Genomic DNA, 12,899 nt, shown 5'->3' on the forward strand with positions numbered 1-12,899 from the left:
ACTTTGAAAATGATCCATATGGTTCAATTTATTTTGAGGACGGGCAGTATAAGGCATACCACTGGCTACTGCAGGAATGTGCGTGTTGTAGCAAGAAACAACCGCTTTAGTTGTGAAATGAAACCAAAGGAGGCTACCTGAAGCTACTACATGTATTTTCTGACGTCATTTTCCAACTCAAGTATCCCTAAGGTAAATAATGATAGATGTCCATAATCATAGTTAAGGGATATTTCCATTAATTCCCATCAAAGAGATGGGAATATTCTAAATATCACAATACAGTGGTGGCTGTGTGATGGTTGCATATTATCTGCTTTTTGTGGTAGCATCTGAGGCCTGCCTTTTTTGCATTTTTTTTTTGATGGCACAAGACTTAATGGCATAATTTGACATAAAAAAGAAATTTCTTCTGCAATGACAATTTTTAAAGAAGCAGGAGGAAATTTTTGAAAAATCTTTTTTCATTGTGTCTCTAAAACTCATCCACGGGTATTCTCGGTGTATCAGTTTCCTAGGGACTGCCATAACAAAGTACCACAAACTGGGCTTAAAATGCCAGAAATTTGCTGTCTCATAGCTCTGGAAGCTAGAAGTCTGAAATTATGGTTTTTGCACGGCTGTGCGCCTTCTGAAACCGTAGGGGAGAATCCTTCCTGGCTTCTTCCTAGCTTCTGGTGGTTTGCTGACCATCTTTGGTGTTCCCTTTGGTGCAGCTGTGTGACTCCATTCTCTGCCTTTGCTATCACATGGGATTTTCCCTATGTCTCCAGGTCTTCATGTGGCCATCCTTTTATAAGGACACCAGTCATAAGGATTAGGAATCCACTCTAGTATGACCTCAACTAATCACATTAGCAACCACCCTCTCTAAATAAGATCATATTCTAAGGTGCTAGGGGTTAGGACTTCAACTGATCCTTTTTGGGGGTGACATGATTCAACCCATAACACCCGGAGTCCATGGGTTATCCAAAGAGCCTTTTTGAGACAGACGGAGGGCAGCATGAGAACATTGGGACCAGGGAGTACGAAACACGAGTGCAGAGAAGGAAGTGGGAGCAAGACAAATGGAACCCATTTTACAATTTTGCCTGGAAGTCTGGTGGCAGTGATCTTTCCCTGTTGATTTTGGTGCAAGGACTCTGGTTACTGATGGCAACTTTTGGCCACTTCTCATATGAAGATGCTTGAGTTCTATACTTGAGTACTGGTTGCAAAGTGAAGTTTATGGTTGTGTCCAGAACATTCTCTGCTGATGCCATATGTTTGAAAATGTCTGAATTTTGTGCAGACACACACAAGCAGTGTTTTTGTAAGTGGAGTTACATAATTAGGGCATGGACTTGCATAATAATTAGCACATGTAATTAGGCACAGACTTCTTGTCCTTTAATTAGACAATCAAGACATCTAATTACAAAATTAAGATGTAATTATGTGGCCCAAGATCTACATATTTCTTTCCATCCATTAGAGATCACATTTAGAAAATAATTCACAAAAAAATTGATGAAGAAATGAACCCAGAAACCCAGATTCAAGGATGTTGAGGAAAATCTTAAATGGACTGGTAAGTCTTCTTTGGTCTAGGTTCCTCTTAGGTGTGAGGGGAGTTATTTAAAATATCAGTCTACTTGAATGAATAACTTGTACACACTATGCTGTTGACCTTTGGGACACACACTAATGAAGAGGAATGTTGGTAAGACTAATCCGTGTAATTCACACATGGATCTTGAGTGCGGTTTGTAACCACACTTGAACATGGGCTTACGTGTGATGTCCTGGGAATTTTATTCAAACCCAGTAAAGCAGTCAGATGGTGGAAACTTCCTTCCCATTCTTGGTTCTCCCTTGTGACGACTTTATAAAAGTAGACCCATTGCTCAGAATAACACAAACCAACACTTTGGTCGTGTTGTCCTTTCCCTGAATATTTGAATATTCGATGACAAGTTCTTATTTGAAGTGCTCCTTATTGGACCATACATGGGAAAGGGAAAGATCAAAGACTATGACGAACATTCCATCTTTCCAATGATAAGTGTGTGATTTTTAGAGCAGCATTTTGCTCATCTAAATTCTAGTACTCCTAGGAAGCTTGGCTGTAATGATATGCTCTATATTTTTCCTTGCTCCTAAATTGAGATTTGGCTGATCTCTGCATGATGCTAAACACCCAGTTTGACTCATTAATTTTTCTGAACTAACTGAACTTTTGACCTAATTGGCTGGCTGATTAGGGATTACAGCCATATGTCCAGGTTTTTCTAAGCCAGCTCTGACTTTAACTGTGTTATCCCTCTGTTCCCATAAACTGGTGGAACATCCTAGTAATTCCAATGTTTTGACAGCTACACTGCACTTCTCAGACTGCTGCTTTCTCCTGGAAAGTGGCACAGAAATCTGTCGGGCCACGCTTCCTGGTTTTTGGTTAAGAAAATATGCTTCCCATATGGTTTCAGGCCATGAAAACAAAGACATGAAGAGGTTATAAGCAGTTGGTGATGAGGTCTTGTCTCCATGGTGTGTTCTCTCCCTCCCTATTTTGTTTTTTCTCGATTAGGCCACAGAATGTGATGAGGGACAAATTATGTGCAGGGGTCAGTTTTGACTAGCAAAACACAAATTGCACAGGGGACTTATTTTTGCCATTGTGACTTTTTTCTTTTGCCTTGCCTTCTGATTATTGTTCATGGTCAATGCAGAAGCAAAGGAACTGAACTGGGGAGAGGTATATTTTTTAAAAACAATGAGTGTATTGGTGGAAATTTAAGGTGGGGAATGGACATTTAGACTACAGCATCACTAAGGTGTCTTCCACCTGTGGATTTTAGGAATCCTCAATCTCCAGCCTGTCACTGGATCAGGAGGCATTTCCTGAGGTCTATTCCACTCACTCACCTCTGCCCCTGTATCTCATTGGTCCTTAGACACTGTCAACTGGAAACCACTACTTCCACCTGTCCTTGAGGTGAACTCGATAATTCAGTGTATGAGTGAAAACTCCAATTTTTTGGTTTTTAAGGTTTGCTTTTCCCCTCAGGTATTCCACAGCAGCATTTTCAAGGTTGGAGAAGTTGGGCATCAGACATCCCAAGCCTTCTCCCTTTATTGGAAACTTGCCATTTTTCTGCCAGGTAAGAACAGTCTTCCATTGTCTTCAAGCATAAGATCCACTGAGCCCATGGCAGCTTAACCCATGAAGCACTGCTTCCATCTAGGTCACCTACACTGTGGGCGCTGTGTGGTGAGCCCTCCCCTGCTTCAATGAATTCTCATGTGATGACAATGATCCATCGCTTATCACCCATCAACATGTGTTGAGTCCTGCCATCCATCCATCCATCCATCCATCCATCCATCCATTCATTCACCCCAAAACCCACTGGCTGAGTATCTAGACATGCCAGGCCCTGGGATGTGGAAGAAGTAGAAGTTATTATGCCCTCAAGTGTGCACATGAAATTACAATATTCGGCACCAGATGGGATGTGCCCTGCACTAGATTAGGTGAGAGAGATGGTAGCTATGATGTCCTTCAGAGGAGAGGGAGATTTGTCAGGGTTAGAATCACCCTGGAGGACTTCCTGGAGAAGGAGGTCTGGCAGGAGCAATAAACACAAACCAGGTGGGGAGCAACAATGTGCATGACTGCATTTAAATGAGAAATAGGGTACAGCTTGGTGAGCAGCCTGGACTGACTGGAAGCCAAGGATGGGGGAGGACTAGGACAAGCACCTATGTGAGAGAGCAACAGGCTGGATAGCTGGCAGTCTAGAAAGGCCAGCCTACTATTCCTTTTGAGCAAGAGAGGGACCCTGAAGTAGAAGGTACCCTGTAGGAGTGAAGATTTAGTTTAAGAAGTCTAGGTGAGGGACACCTGGGTGGCTCAGCGGTTGAGCACCTGCCCCTGGCTCAGGGCATGATCCATGGTCTCAGGATCGAGCCCCACATCAGGCTCCCTGCCTGGAGCCTGCTTCTCCCTCTGCCTATGTATCTGCCTTTCTCTCTGTGTGTCTTTCATGAATAAATAAATAAAAATCTTAAAAAAAAAAAAAAAAGAAGTCTAGGGGAAGTGGTGAGGACTTGGCCCAGGGTGAGGGTGAAATGAGGACATTGGGGGCAAACTTAGTAGCTCCTGAAACTAATTTAGTATAGAGAATTCAAGGCAAATGAGCCAAAGCATCGCAAAATGTTGAGCTAGGTTCACAGGGAGAATGGCCATGAGTTGACAGAAATAGAAGGTAGAGAGGGCAGCTGGTCTGGGGAGATAGCTTTGATTGGCCAGAGGGACATGCAAGTGGAAAGGTCCTGTAGGCATTTGTAGATAGAGGCCCAGCACTCTATCTTCTAAGAGTATTTTGTTTTCCTTCATTGGGTTTTCTCAGAAGTCAGATGGCTTATTCTGTGAACTCATGGTGTTGCAGCCACCAGACCCAACATCAGGAGCCAACAGATCCTGCGTGTGAAGAACTACTGAGCTAAATAGAGACTAGAAGGGCTAAGTGGGCCATTCCTGGTCATGTCTGGTCAACATCTCTCTAGGATTTCCCCACCCCCACCATCAGAAAGGCTGGCCCTCAGCATGACACAGATAACAATGTTAGGGGCTTCGTTTCCCTCTTCCTCAGTTTCTTTTCTCTTCCTTTCTGTCCAACACTCTTTTCCCTCTTCATTGTTGTTGTTGCTGTCTTCCTAGTGTTTTAAATACCTTTTCCTCACCTCCATCTCTGGGGTGGTGTGTTCACAACATTAAGCCCACAAACAGCAACCCCACCAAGGCTTCCTGTGAGTTCCCGAGGCAAATGTGAGAAAATTTCTAAGTGTCAAAAGAGAACACACTGGATAGGAAATTTAAAGTAAATGGATTTCACATAGTCCTGGGGTAGGGGGAACGATCAGTTGCATTCAGTTGAGTAATTCAATATTAACATTTTGAGGAAAAATAGTAGAACTGTCCATATGAAGAGAACATGGTGCTCCTGCCTCTGGTTAATTTCCACATATGCTCCTTTTCAGCTCGTCATCCTTGTATGTACAAATCTTGCCAAGTTCTTTGTAGAACATAGTAATTTCAGTGACTATTTTTATATTCATATAAGCTTTCCTTGATATATGGCAAACTTAGACTGTGAAAGTAGATGTAATAAGAATGGGATGTATTTCCATTAAGGACATCCACCTCTTCCAATGCCCCCCTACTCTCTCCTCTTTCCTGCCCCTCAGATGTCTCCCATGTACTGCATTCCCACAACACAGAGATCTAGCAGTCTTCAACCTTTCATCCCTCCCTACATTTCCTCCATCTATATCTGTGCACACACTCCATCCCCACTACATTACTCCAGCCCTATAGCACAAAGGGTGTAGCATTTTCTGACCTTCCACCCCACGCATATCTCTAGGTATACTTGTTTCCCACTACAAAATGTGTCTAATGTTTTGTCCTATATAAAGTTACTCTAAGGTTCTTATGTTTTGACTATGTTGTTTTCAGTTAAAAATTTAACTTGGATCATGATAATTCAGAATTTGTGATAATTTGGATAGATTCAGCAGGCATTTACACATATAGTGACTGTCAAAAGAGGCTTTGCCAAAATTAATAATAATATAAACCAAATTGTAGAGGGGAATGTTAACATAGTTGAGAAAGCAAACAGTTTTCAAATATTTTAACAGCAATTACACACAAATACTCGAAGTACAGATGATCTCCTTCTATCCATTAAAGCAGAGTTGACCAAGATTTTTCCTTGGCAATATATTTTTTAAAGCTACTTGTTTATTCTAATAGTTCAAAATACTTGAAAGCAATAGAACTTGAATTCTTTTTTGTTTATGTAATTGTGTTCTCACAGTTCCAGACTTTTTCTTGAATAAATTTGAATACTTGATATTTTGTTTAATCTTTTTCTTACGATGGTGCTATGTTTTCCACAGGGTTTCTGGGAAAGCCAAATGGAGCTCAGAAAGCTATATGGACCTCTGTGTGGGTAAGAGTGAACTCTACTCTTCTACCATTTATCTTGATTTCTGCATGTTCTGATAAGGAAGTAATAACCAGAATGGGGATGTGCATGTGTTTAGATCTTTTGAGGATCCACAAAGAGAGAGCCTCGCTGTATAGATGAGGCTCCAGGAGGAGGCCTCAGGGTTGCTCAAAGGGGGCCCCCATGGGAGGCTGAAATAACATGACCTCTCAGCCTTTAAGACCCCGACTAGTTAGGTCAATCCCTAGATGCCTTGACCATTTCTCACCACTACTGCAATCAGACACTTGAGAACTAGTCTAGTTCTAGTCTAGTTTGCCTTGAGAACAAGATGTGACTGGTCTTTTCTCATGAACTTACCTAAACCAACTCTGTGGATAAAACATCCCGTCAGCTATCTGACCATATAATCTACCATCCAATACAATACACCGTGCTATTAACAATCACCCCAGGACAACAGTGGATGTGAAGACTGTCCTGGATATATTGGAACATAGGGTCACCCTAGTTCTCAGCCATGTAGAGTAATAGAGCCCCTCTTTTTTTCTTGAATTTTTCTTTTTTTTTTTTTTTTAAGATTTATTTATTTATTCATTCAGAGAGAGCGAGAGAGAAGCAGAGACACAGGCAGAGGGAGAAGCAGGCTCCATGCAGGAAGCCCGATGTGGGACTCGATCCCGGGTCTCCAGGATCACACCCCGGCCCGCAGGCGGCGCCAAACCGCTGCGCCACCGGGGCTGCCCGAATTTTTCTTTTTTATACCCGAGAATGCTCCTTCTTAAAAAAAATTTTTCAGAATCTGGTGAACAAACATATGTTAAGAGCATTTATTCTATTCAAGATTTGACAGACTTAAATCATATTGATTCTCAACATGTGTCTTTCTCCACTGGAGTCCTAATTGTTTTAGTCTGTTCTTGTATCGCTCCTCCTCAGCCACTGGGAGATTTTTAGCAGCTCTTCTCCAGACCACCAGGTCTGTGTTCACTGTTTTAGGTGCAATAAACTTCTGTTGTGTTCCTAAAGTACATGCTAATGGGGTCCAGTGGTCTATGAACCCTTCTATCCAGTGGATCCGTTAAACTTATTCTCCCAGTGATGATTTTCAAAAGATTGACTTGTATTCTATGGAAATGGTCCCACAGTTTTGGCCTAGTTGCTCTCGTTGCTGTTTAGTTATATGATCCTGCAAAAGTAATAAATTGTCATACTAGATGATCTCTGTATTAGTTTTTATTGATGCATAACAAGCCAATCGAAAACACAGGGACTTAAAAAATTATTATTTATCATGTGCCTAAGAGGTGGCTGGTATTGATTAATCTAAGCTACACTTGGCTCAACTCAGCTGTGCTTTCTGGTGCATCCATTGGTCCTCTGGGCAGGTAGCTCATTTAGGGCAGGCTCAACTAGGGCTCTGCTCCATATACCTCTCATCCTTCTTGGAATGGCGAGCAACCAGGGAAGGCTCTTCTCAATGTGAAGGCAAATGTTCAAGAGAGCAAACCTAACAGTGCAACAACATTTTAAGTTTCTGCTGCATCATGTCTGCTAACATCCCATTGGCCAAACCAAGTTATATGCCCAGATTCAAAATCAGGACAGGAAGCACACTCTGCCCACAGTGAGGCCGAAGTGAGTCATTGGCCAAGCCTGACATCGATGGGGCAGGGAGGCGTATTCCTCTGATGGAAGAGCAGGGAGGTGGTGTATATCTTTCAATAATGAGCAACTCTACTTAATCCTCTAAGATTTCTTTCAGCTTGGTCTTTGCTTTTTTTTTTTTTTTTTAAGTGCATAGCTTCTTACTTTGAGCATGATAGATACTTAATAAAGGCTCAAGGGATTGACCCATTTACCTGTCTTACTTTTGTGCTGCTCTATTGCTTTTTAAAAGTTCTCATTCCAGTTCTTTTTTTCCAATGGTCTCATTCTGTGGTTGACTTGACACTGACCTTGGAGACTGTCCCATACATTGCTGAGACACAGCACTGACTCAGAATGACAGTAGCTTCCCTAGAATTAGGAAAAAGGCTAAGTTTGAATTCTAGGAATCTGTTCCCTTGAGTACTTCTTGTACTGATTTTTCAGAGTAAAACACTTGGGTATTTTAAAATAATTTTAGAATGTCAGATGAAGAGTTTAAAGGGCACTGTATTAACTGGTGGGTGGTGTGGTATGCATGAATGTATGGGGGGGAGGAGGAAGAGAGAGAATTAGTTTCCTTGACAACAAGATGTCCAATCAACTTTTCCCCCCAACTTTAAGTTAACACCATTTATTCTTTTCATTTCAAGAAAACGTAAATCAAAGGGAATGATTTCAAATGAGGTTTTAGAGATAGAAATTGCAGTATCATCTTCACTTTTTGTTCCCACCTCTGGTGAAAAGGGGGGAATAAGAAAGGTGATGGCATAATTTCTTCATACAAAACTGTCAACTTTTTTCTGCTTTAGAAAAAAAGATGAACCATAAAACACCAACTTCTTTTTGAACATGTCCATTCCTGAATTTGGAGGCAAAACGGTGGTGGGGCAAAGAGTTGACTAGGCTCTGTAATCTTGACGTGACTCAGTGTGCTCACCTTTTAAAATGAAAGGGATGGATGAGCTTATATTTAAGGTCCTTTTTAGCCCCCCCAAATTATTTTGTTACTTAAATTTTCGCAAAATCTTTTTGCTGGTTGGGAATGTCAAGGATAAACTACATTCGGTAAAAGACCCTTCTTTTACAGTGATTCCATGTAAGTTATAGTAATTTTTAGACTTAGAAAATATAATCAAGACCAGATTGGCCCTCTTAAAAATTCAAATGATAGACTGATTGATTCACCATTTGGCAAAGGAAGCCCCACACTGTTGATGCCATAAAGAGACGCACTGGGTTGTTAGGTGACAGGACACTACTGCACATTGGGAGAAACATGGACAGAGAAACAGAGAGGATCTCCTCTTTGCTCTGGACCTGAAAGCCAAATATGGGGATCATTATGCTTATTATCTGGTTGTTATCATTAGCAACCCAATCAGAGTTTGGGTCCCCAAACTGGAGATCAGCTCCTTATCCATTTTCCTTCCCACTCACTGCTATGGGGAAGATACTGCTAGAGAAGCTTTCTGCCAAGAAGGGTTGACAGCATCACTGTTTATTGTTACCACTACCACCACCACCGCCACTGAGAACAAAATGTCTTTACCAAGTATCTAATTATGGAGCCTGCTTTGCCACGCGCTGTGCAGATAAAACTACACATGTCGTCTCTGCCTCCTTTGAACTTGAATGTAAAGCAGATGGACTGGCATGCATACCTATCCAGTTTTTATTCACAATACTTGATTTGAACTCTTTTGAATTGCACAGTAGTACCCTTGACAACATAATAGGAAAAAAATGCAAGGCTTTACTGCTTTAGAGAACATGCCGTCAATTAATGATTACGGGTTGGCTCCTTCACTCTGAGCGTGAGCCCCAAGGTGGATTTATATTCCTCCCCAAACCCTAAAAGAACAGTATCAACATAATCATCATACATTTGTGATTGGGTATAAACAGGATGGAGATTATTTTCCCTTCCAATTTGTAATTGACTTTATAATCCAGTGGATGACAAGCTATTACTATTAATTACTTTTTTAAAAAAGATTTTATTTATTTATTTGAGAGAGAGAGAACAAACAGGAGTGGGGGTGGGGGAGGTGCAGAGGAAGAAACAGACTCCCTGCTGAGCAGGGAGCCTGATGTGGGGTTCAATCCCAGGACCCTGAGATCATGACCTGAGCAGAAGGCAGACACTCAACCAACTGAGCCACCCAGGTGCCCCATATTACTATGAATTACTTATAAATACTAATGGCACCTAAGTTCAGCTCATTTGTGGCTCCTAAAGGCTCCTATCCAAAGCTTCTTTACCCTTCTCTCTTTTAAGTGATAGTTCTATAGCTGTTCTTTTATTTGGTCTCATCCCACCTCTTTTTCCCTCACATCACTTTGACCTTGATTTCTAGTATAAACGTAGTTTCCTCTTGTTGAATTTGATTTTCATGCCCCTTGGCATTCATCATCTCTGCCCCTCCATTTGATTAGTGGCCCCTCATTCCTGTATCCCTTTATCAAGCCAGATTTGTTCAATGATCTCATATATTCTCATTAGAATATTCAGTTGTAAGTAGGTAAGAATGCATATTGTATATAATTCAGAAAGTACAAACAGTATATAGGAACAAGTAAAACTGACTCCCTTCTTGGACCCTTAGCCACTTGTCATCCACTGGGTTATAAAGTCAATTACAAATTGGAAGGGAAAATAATCTCCATCTTGTTTATATCCAATCACAAATGTATGATGATTATGTTGATACTGTTCTTTTAGGGTTTGGGAAGGAATATAAATACACCTTGGGACTCATGCTGTGACTGAAGGAGCATGTGATTGCCATTAAAATGTGGTGGTCATGATTTTAAATCTTTACCACTTGATGGTAGCTTTGATTTGTACTTTTTAAATTATGAGCAAGCTTGGATATCTTTTCATATGCTTGAAATCCGTTGCATTTTGCATTCTGAAGAATTCTTTGCCACTTTGCCACTTTTCTGTTGGATTAGTGATCTTTTCCCAATTTAGTTGTAGAAGCTCTTTATATATATTAAAGAAAATAGCCCATTACATCCATATACATTGCAAATATTTTCTCCAGTATATTGTTTAACTTGGTTTATTGTGAAGTTTTTCAATCAGAAAACATTTGTTTTCTTTTTATTGTTGAGTTTAATCAATTTTCATGGTTTCTACATTTTGGATCTTACTCAAAAAATATATTTTTAACTTTCATTTTTCTAGTGTTTTTTAAATTTCATTTAAAAATTATATATTTAATACATTGGGAATTTATTTGAAGCTAAAGTTAGGAGGCATTCACTCTTTTTTTTTTCTCAGATGGTAGTGTTCCATCTGGAAATTCATCCTTTTCCAACTGAAATGAGTGTCATTTTTATTATTTATTAGCTCCCATATATATTTCTGACTTCTGTGCTGCATTCCCCAGCCTAATCACATGCCAGCGCTGCACCAAATAACCTCATTTGGATATCATGCATGTAGCACCTTCTGGTACCTAGCAGCAGTAGAATGTTCTCAGAACATTTTTGCAAGTTTCGGAATCTGAAGCAATCTCTCAGGGAACCTTGAGTCCCTGAACTGAAAAAAAAAATCAATTTAGCAAACAAATAAGGCTTTGGTATAAAAGACCTGGCACTTAGACACAAGGTTCATGCCCACAGGAGGTAGAGGTGTCTCATATGCTTCCAACCTAGAGGTTTTTAGCACCATTTTTATTTAATTAACTAGCACACGTGAACTAATAGCACCTTGTCACCAGACAGTGAGAAAGTTGAGAACTTTGGGATACATATGGAAAAGCAACGAAAACAGTAAGGTCATTTCAATGTTTTTTAAAGCTCAGATTCTGTTGTACCTAGGAGAGTGTGTGTGCTTCAGGAGTGAGTACCATAGGAAACCTTCTCAAGGAAGCGCTCTTGGCCATCACACTTGCGTACTTTGTAGGTGTGGCTGCAGAGCAGCACCCACAAGGTTTGCTTTAATGCCATCAGATGGCTATGTTGTCAATGTATGGGACATTTGTTGGCCTACCTCCATAGATCCAGAACTCTGGGAATGAAAAGGCTCTAAAGGACTGAGCCTGCTGCAGCCCTGTGTCCCCTGGTTGTTCCCTAAGAAGATGCAAGGTGGAACCTGAAAATGTGGCCGAGGATAGGGCAGGGTGGAAACTATTGCCTTTTTGTTCAAGAAAATACTAGTGTTCAGACTCACTCCTGGACAACTGATATGGGGAGAGGGTTCTCCTTTTTAAACTGGACTGAGTTCAAGAGAAGCATACATAGGTGTTGAAGGGTGGCAGAACTCTTAGGTGGGAATGAAGCCACTGTTGCAGAAAAGTTGCACAGATGCTGATGCTTAGGATCAAATATGTAAGTTTCTGTGGTTGATTTGCAGAGTGTGCCTCAGAACGAGTGTCCTTTACTAAGTGTGTGACCCCAAAATGTGACTCAGTTTTAAGAGGAATTAATGAAAATGAAAACTACTCTCACCACAGAGAAGACACGATATCCCTGAAACTATGGCATGAAGTACAGACATCCTAAATTATTTTAACATCTCTGGTCATGAGGCCTGACTAGGGGTAATATTTGGGTCTCCTAACTTGGTAAAAGTTGAGTCTTTCATGACAGTGTGGAAAACAAAGCTTAGACTCACCATTTTCAAATAATATGAATCTGAAAGCGAAATTAGTATGAGACCTGGTGGTCCATATGCCATAATTATTGAGAATCATTCAGTGAGTTAAATATCAATATTCTCACTGGTCAAGAGAGATCAATCATGAACCATCAGCTTGCAAGGGTACATTTTTAGATGAGTGATTACACTGGTATTGCATTTTAGGGGGTGGTGCATTGTTTTATTAAAAAAATATATATAATTGGCTGATATTTTTTCTAGGAGGCCTTTAAGAGCAGGAAGAACGTTGTCAGCAGGAAAACACATGACAATTATCATTAATTGAAACATTTAGCCCAATAGGTAGAATTATCAAAGCAACAATTGTCCTAAGATTTATCTTAGGTGACCTAGACCGGAAAGAATGGGATGAATTCCATTAGCATTCCACTTCTCTTGAATCAGCCTTGCATAGACTTTCCACCTCTCCTCTCCGAATCATGGTCTCTTGTTATTCCCAATGGTGAATACCACAAAGCGTCCATTCTTCCTGGTGGCTTAAGATCACCTTTTCTCCCCCTAGTCTTTATCCAAAGGCCTTTCTGACGTTTACCCATTTTTTCCCGGATTTTGAATCTCTTCTTTTAGCCACTATTTCACAC

The 12,899-nt window shown here is 40.6% G+C and overlaps 1 protein-coding gene across 3 annotated transcripts in view; it reads left to right on the forward strand.

The window, feature by feature from the left end:
- Window positions 1-12,899, forward strand: part of TBXAS1 (thromboxane A synthase 1) — a 162,199-nt gene that overhangs the window by 40,887 nt on the left and 108,413 nt on the right. For all 3 annotated transcript variants that reach the window (XM_077850141.1, XM_077850142.1, XM_077850139.1), the window contains 2 exons: window positions 3,050-3,143; window positions 5,950-6,002. In XM_077850141.1, coding sequence (XP_077706267.1) covers window positions 3,050-3,143; window positions 5,950-6,002 — 147 coding nt within the window. The remainder of the gene's footprint in view (window positions 1-3,049; window positions 3,144-5,949; window positions 6,003-12,899) is intronic.

Source organism: Canis aureus, chromosome 15 (assembly GCF_053574225.1).
Source record: "Canis aureus isolate CA01 chromosome 15, VMU_Caureus_v.1.0, whole genome shotgun sequence".
Lineage (NCBI taxonomy): Eukaryota > Metazoa > Chordata > Mammalia > Carnivora > Canidae > Canis > Canis aureus.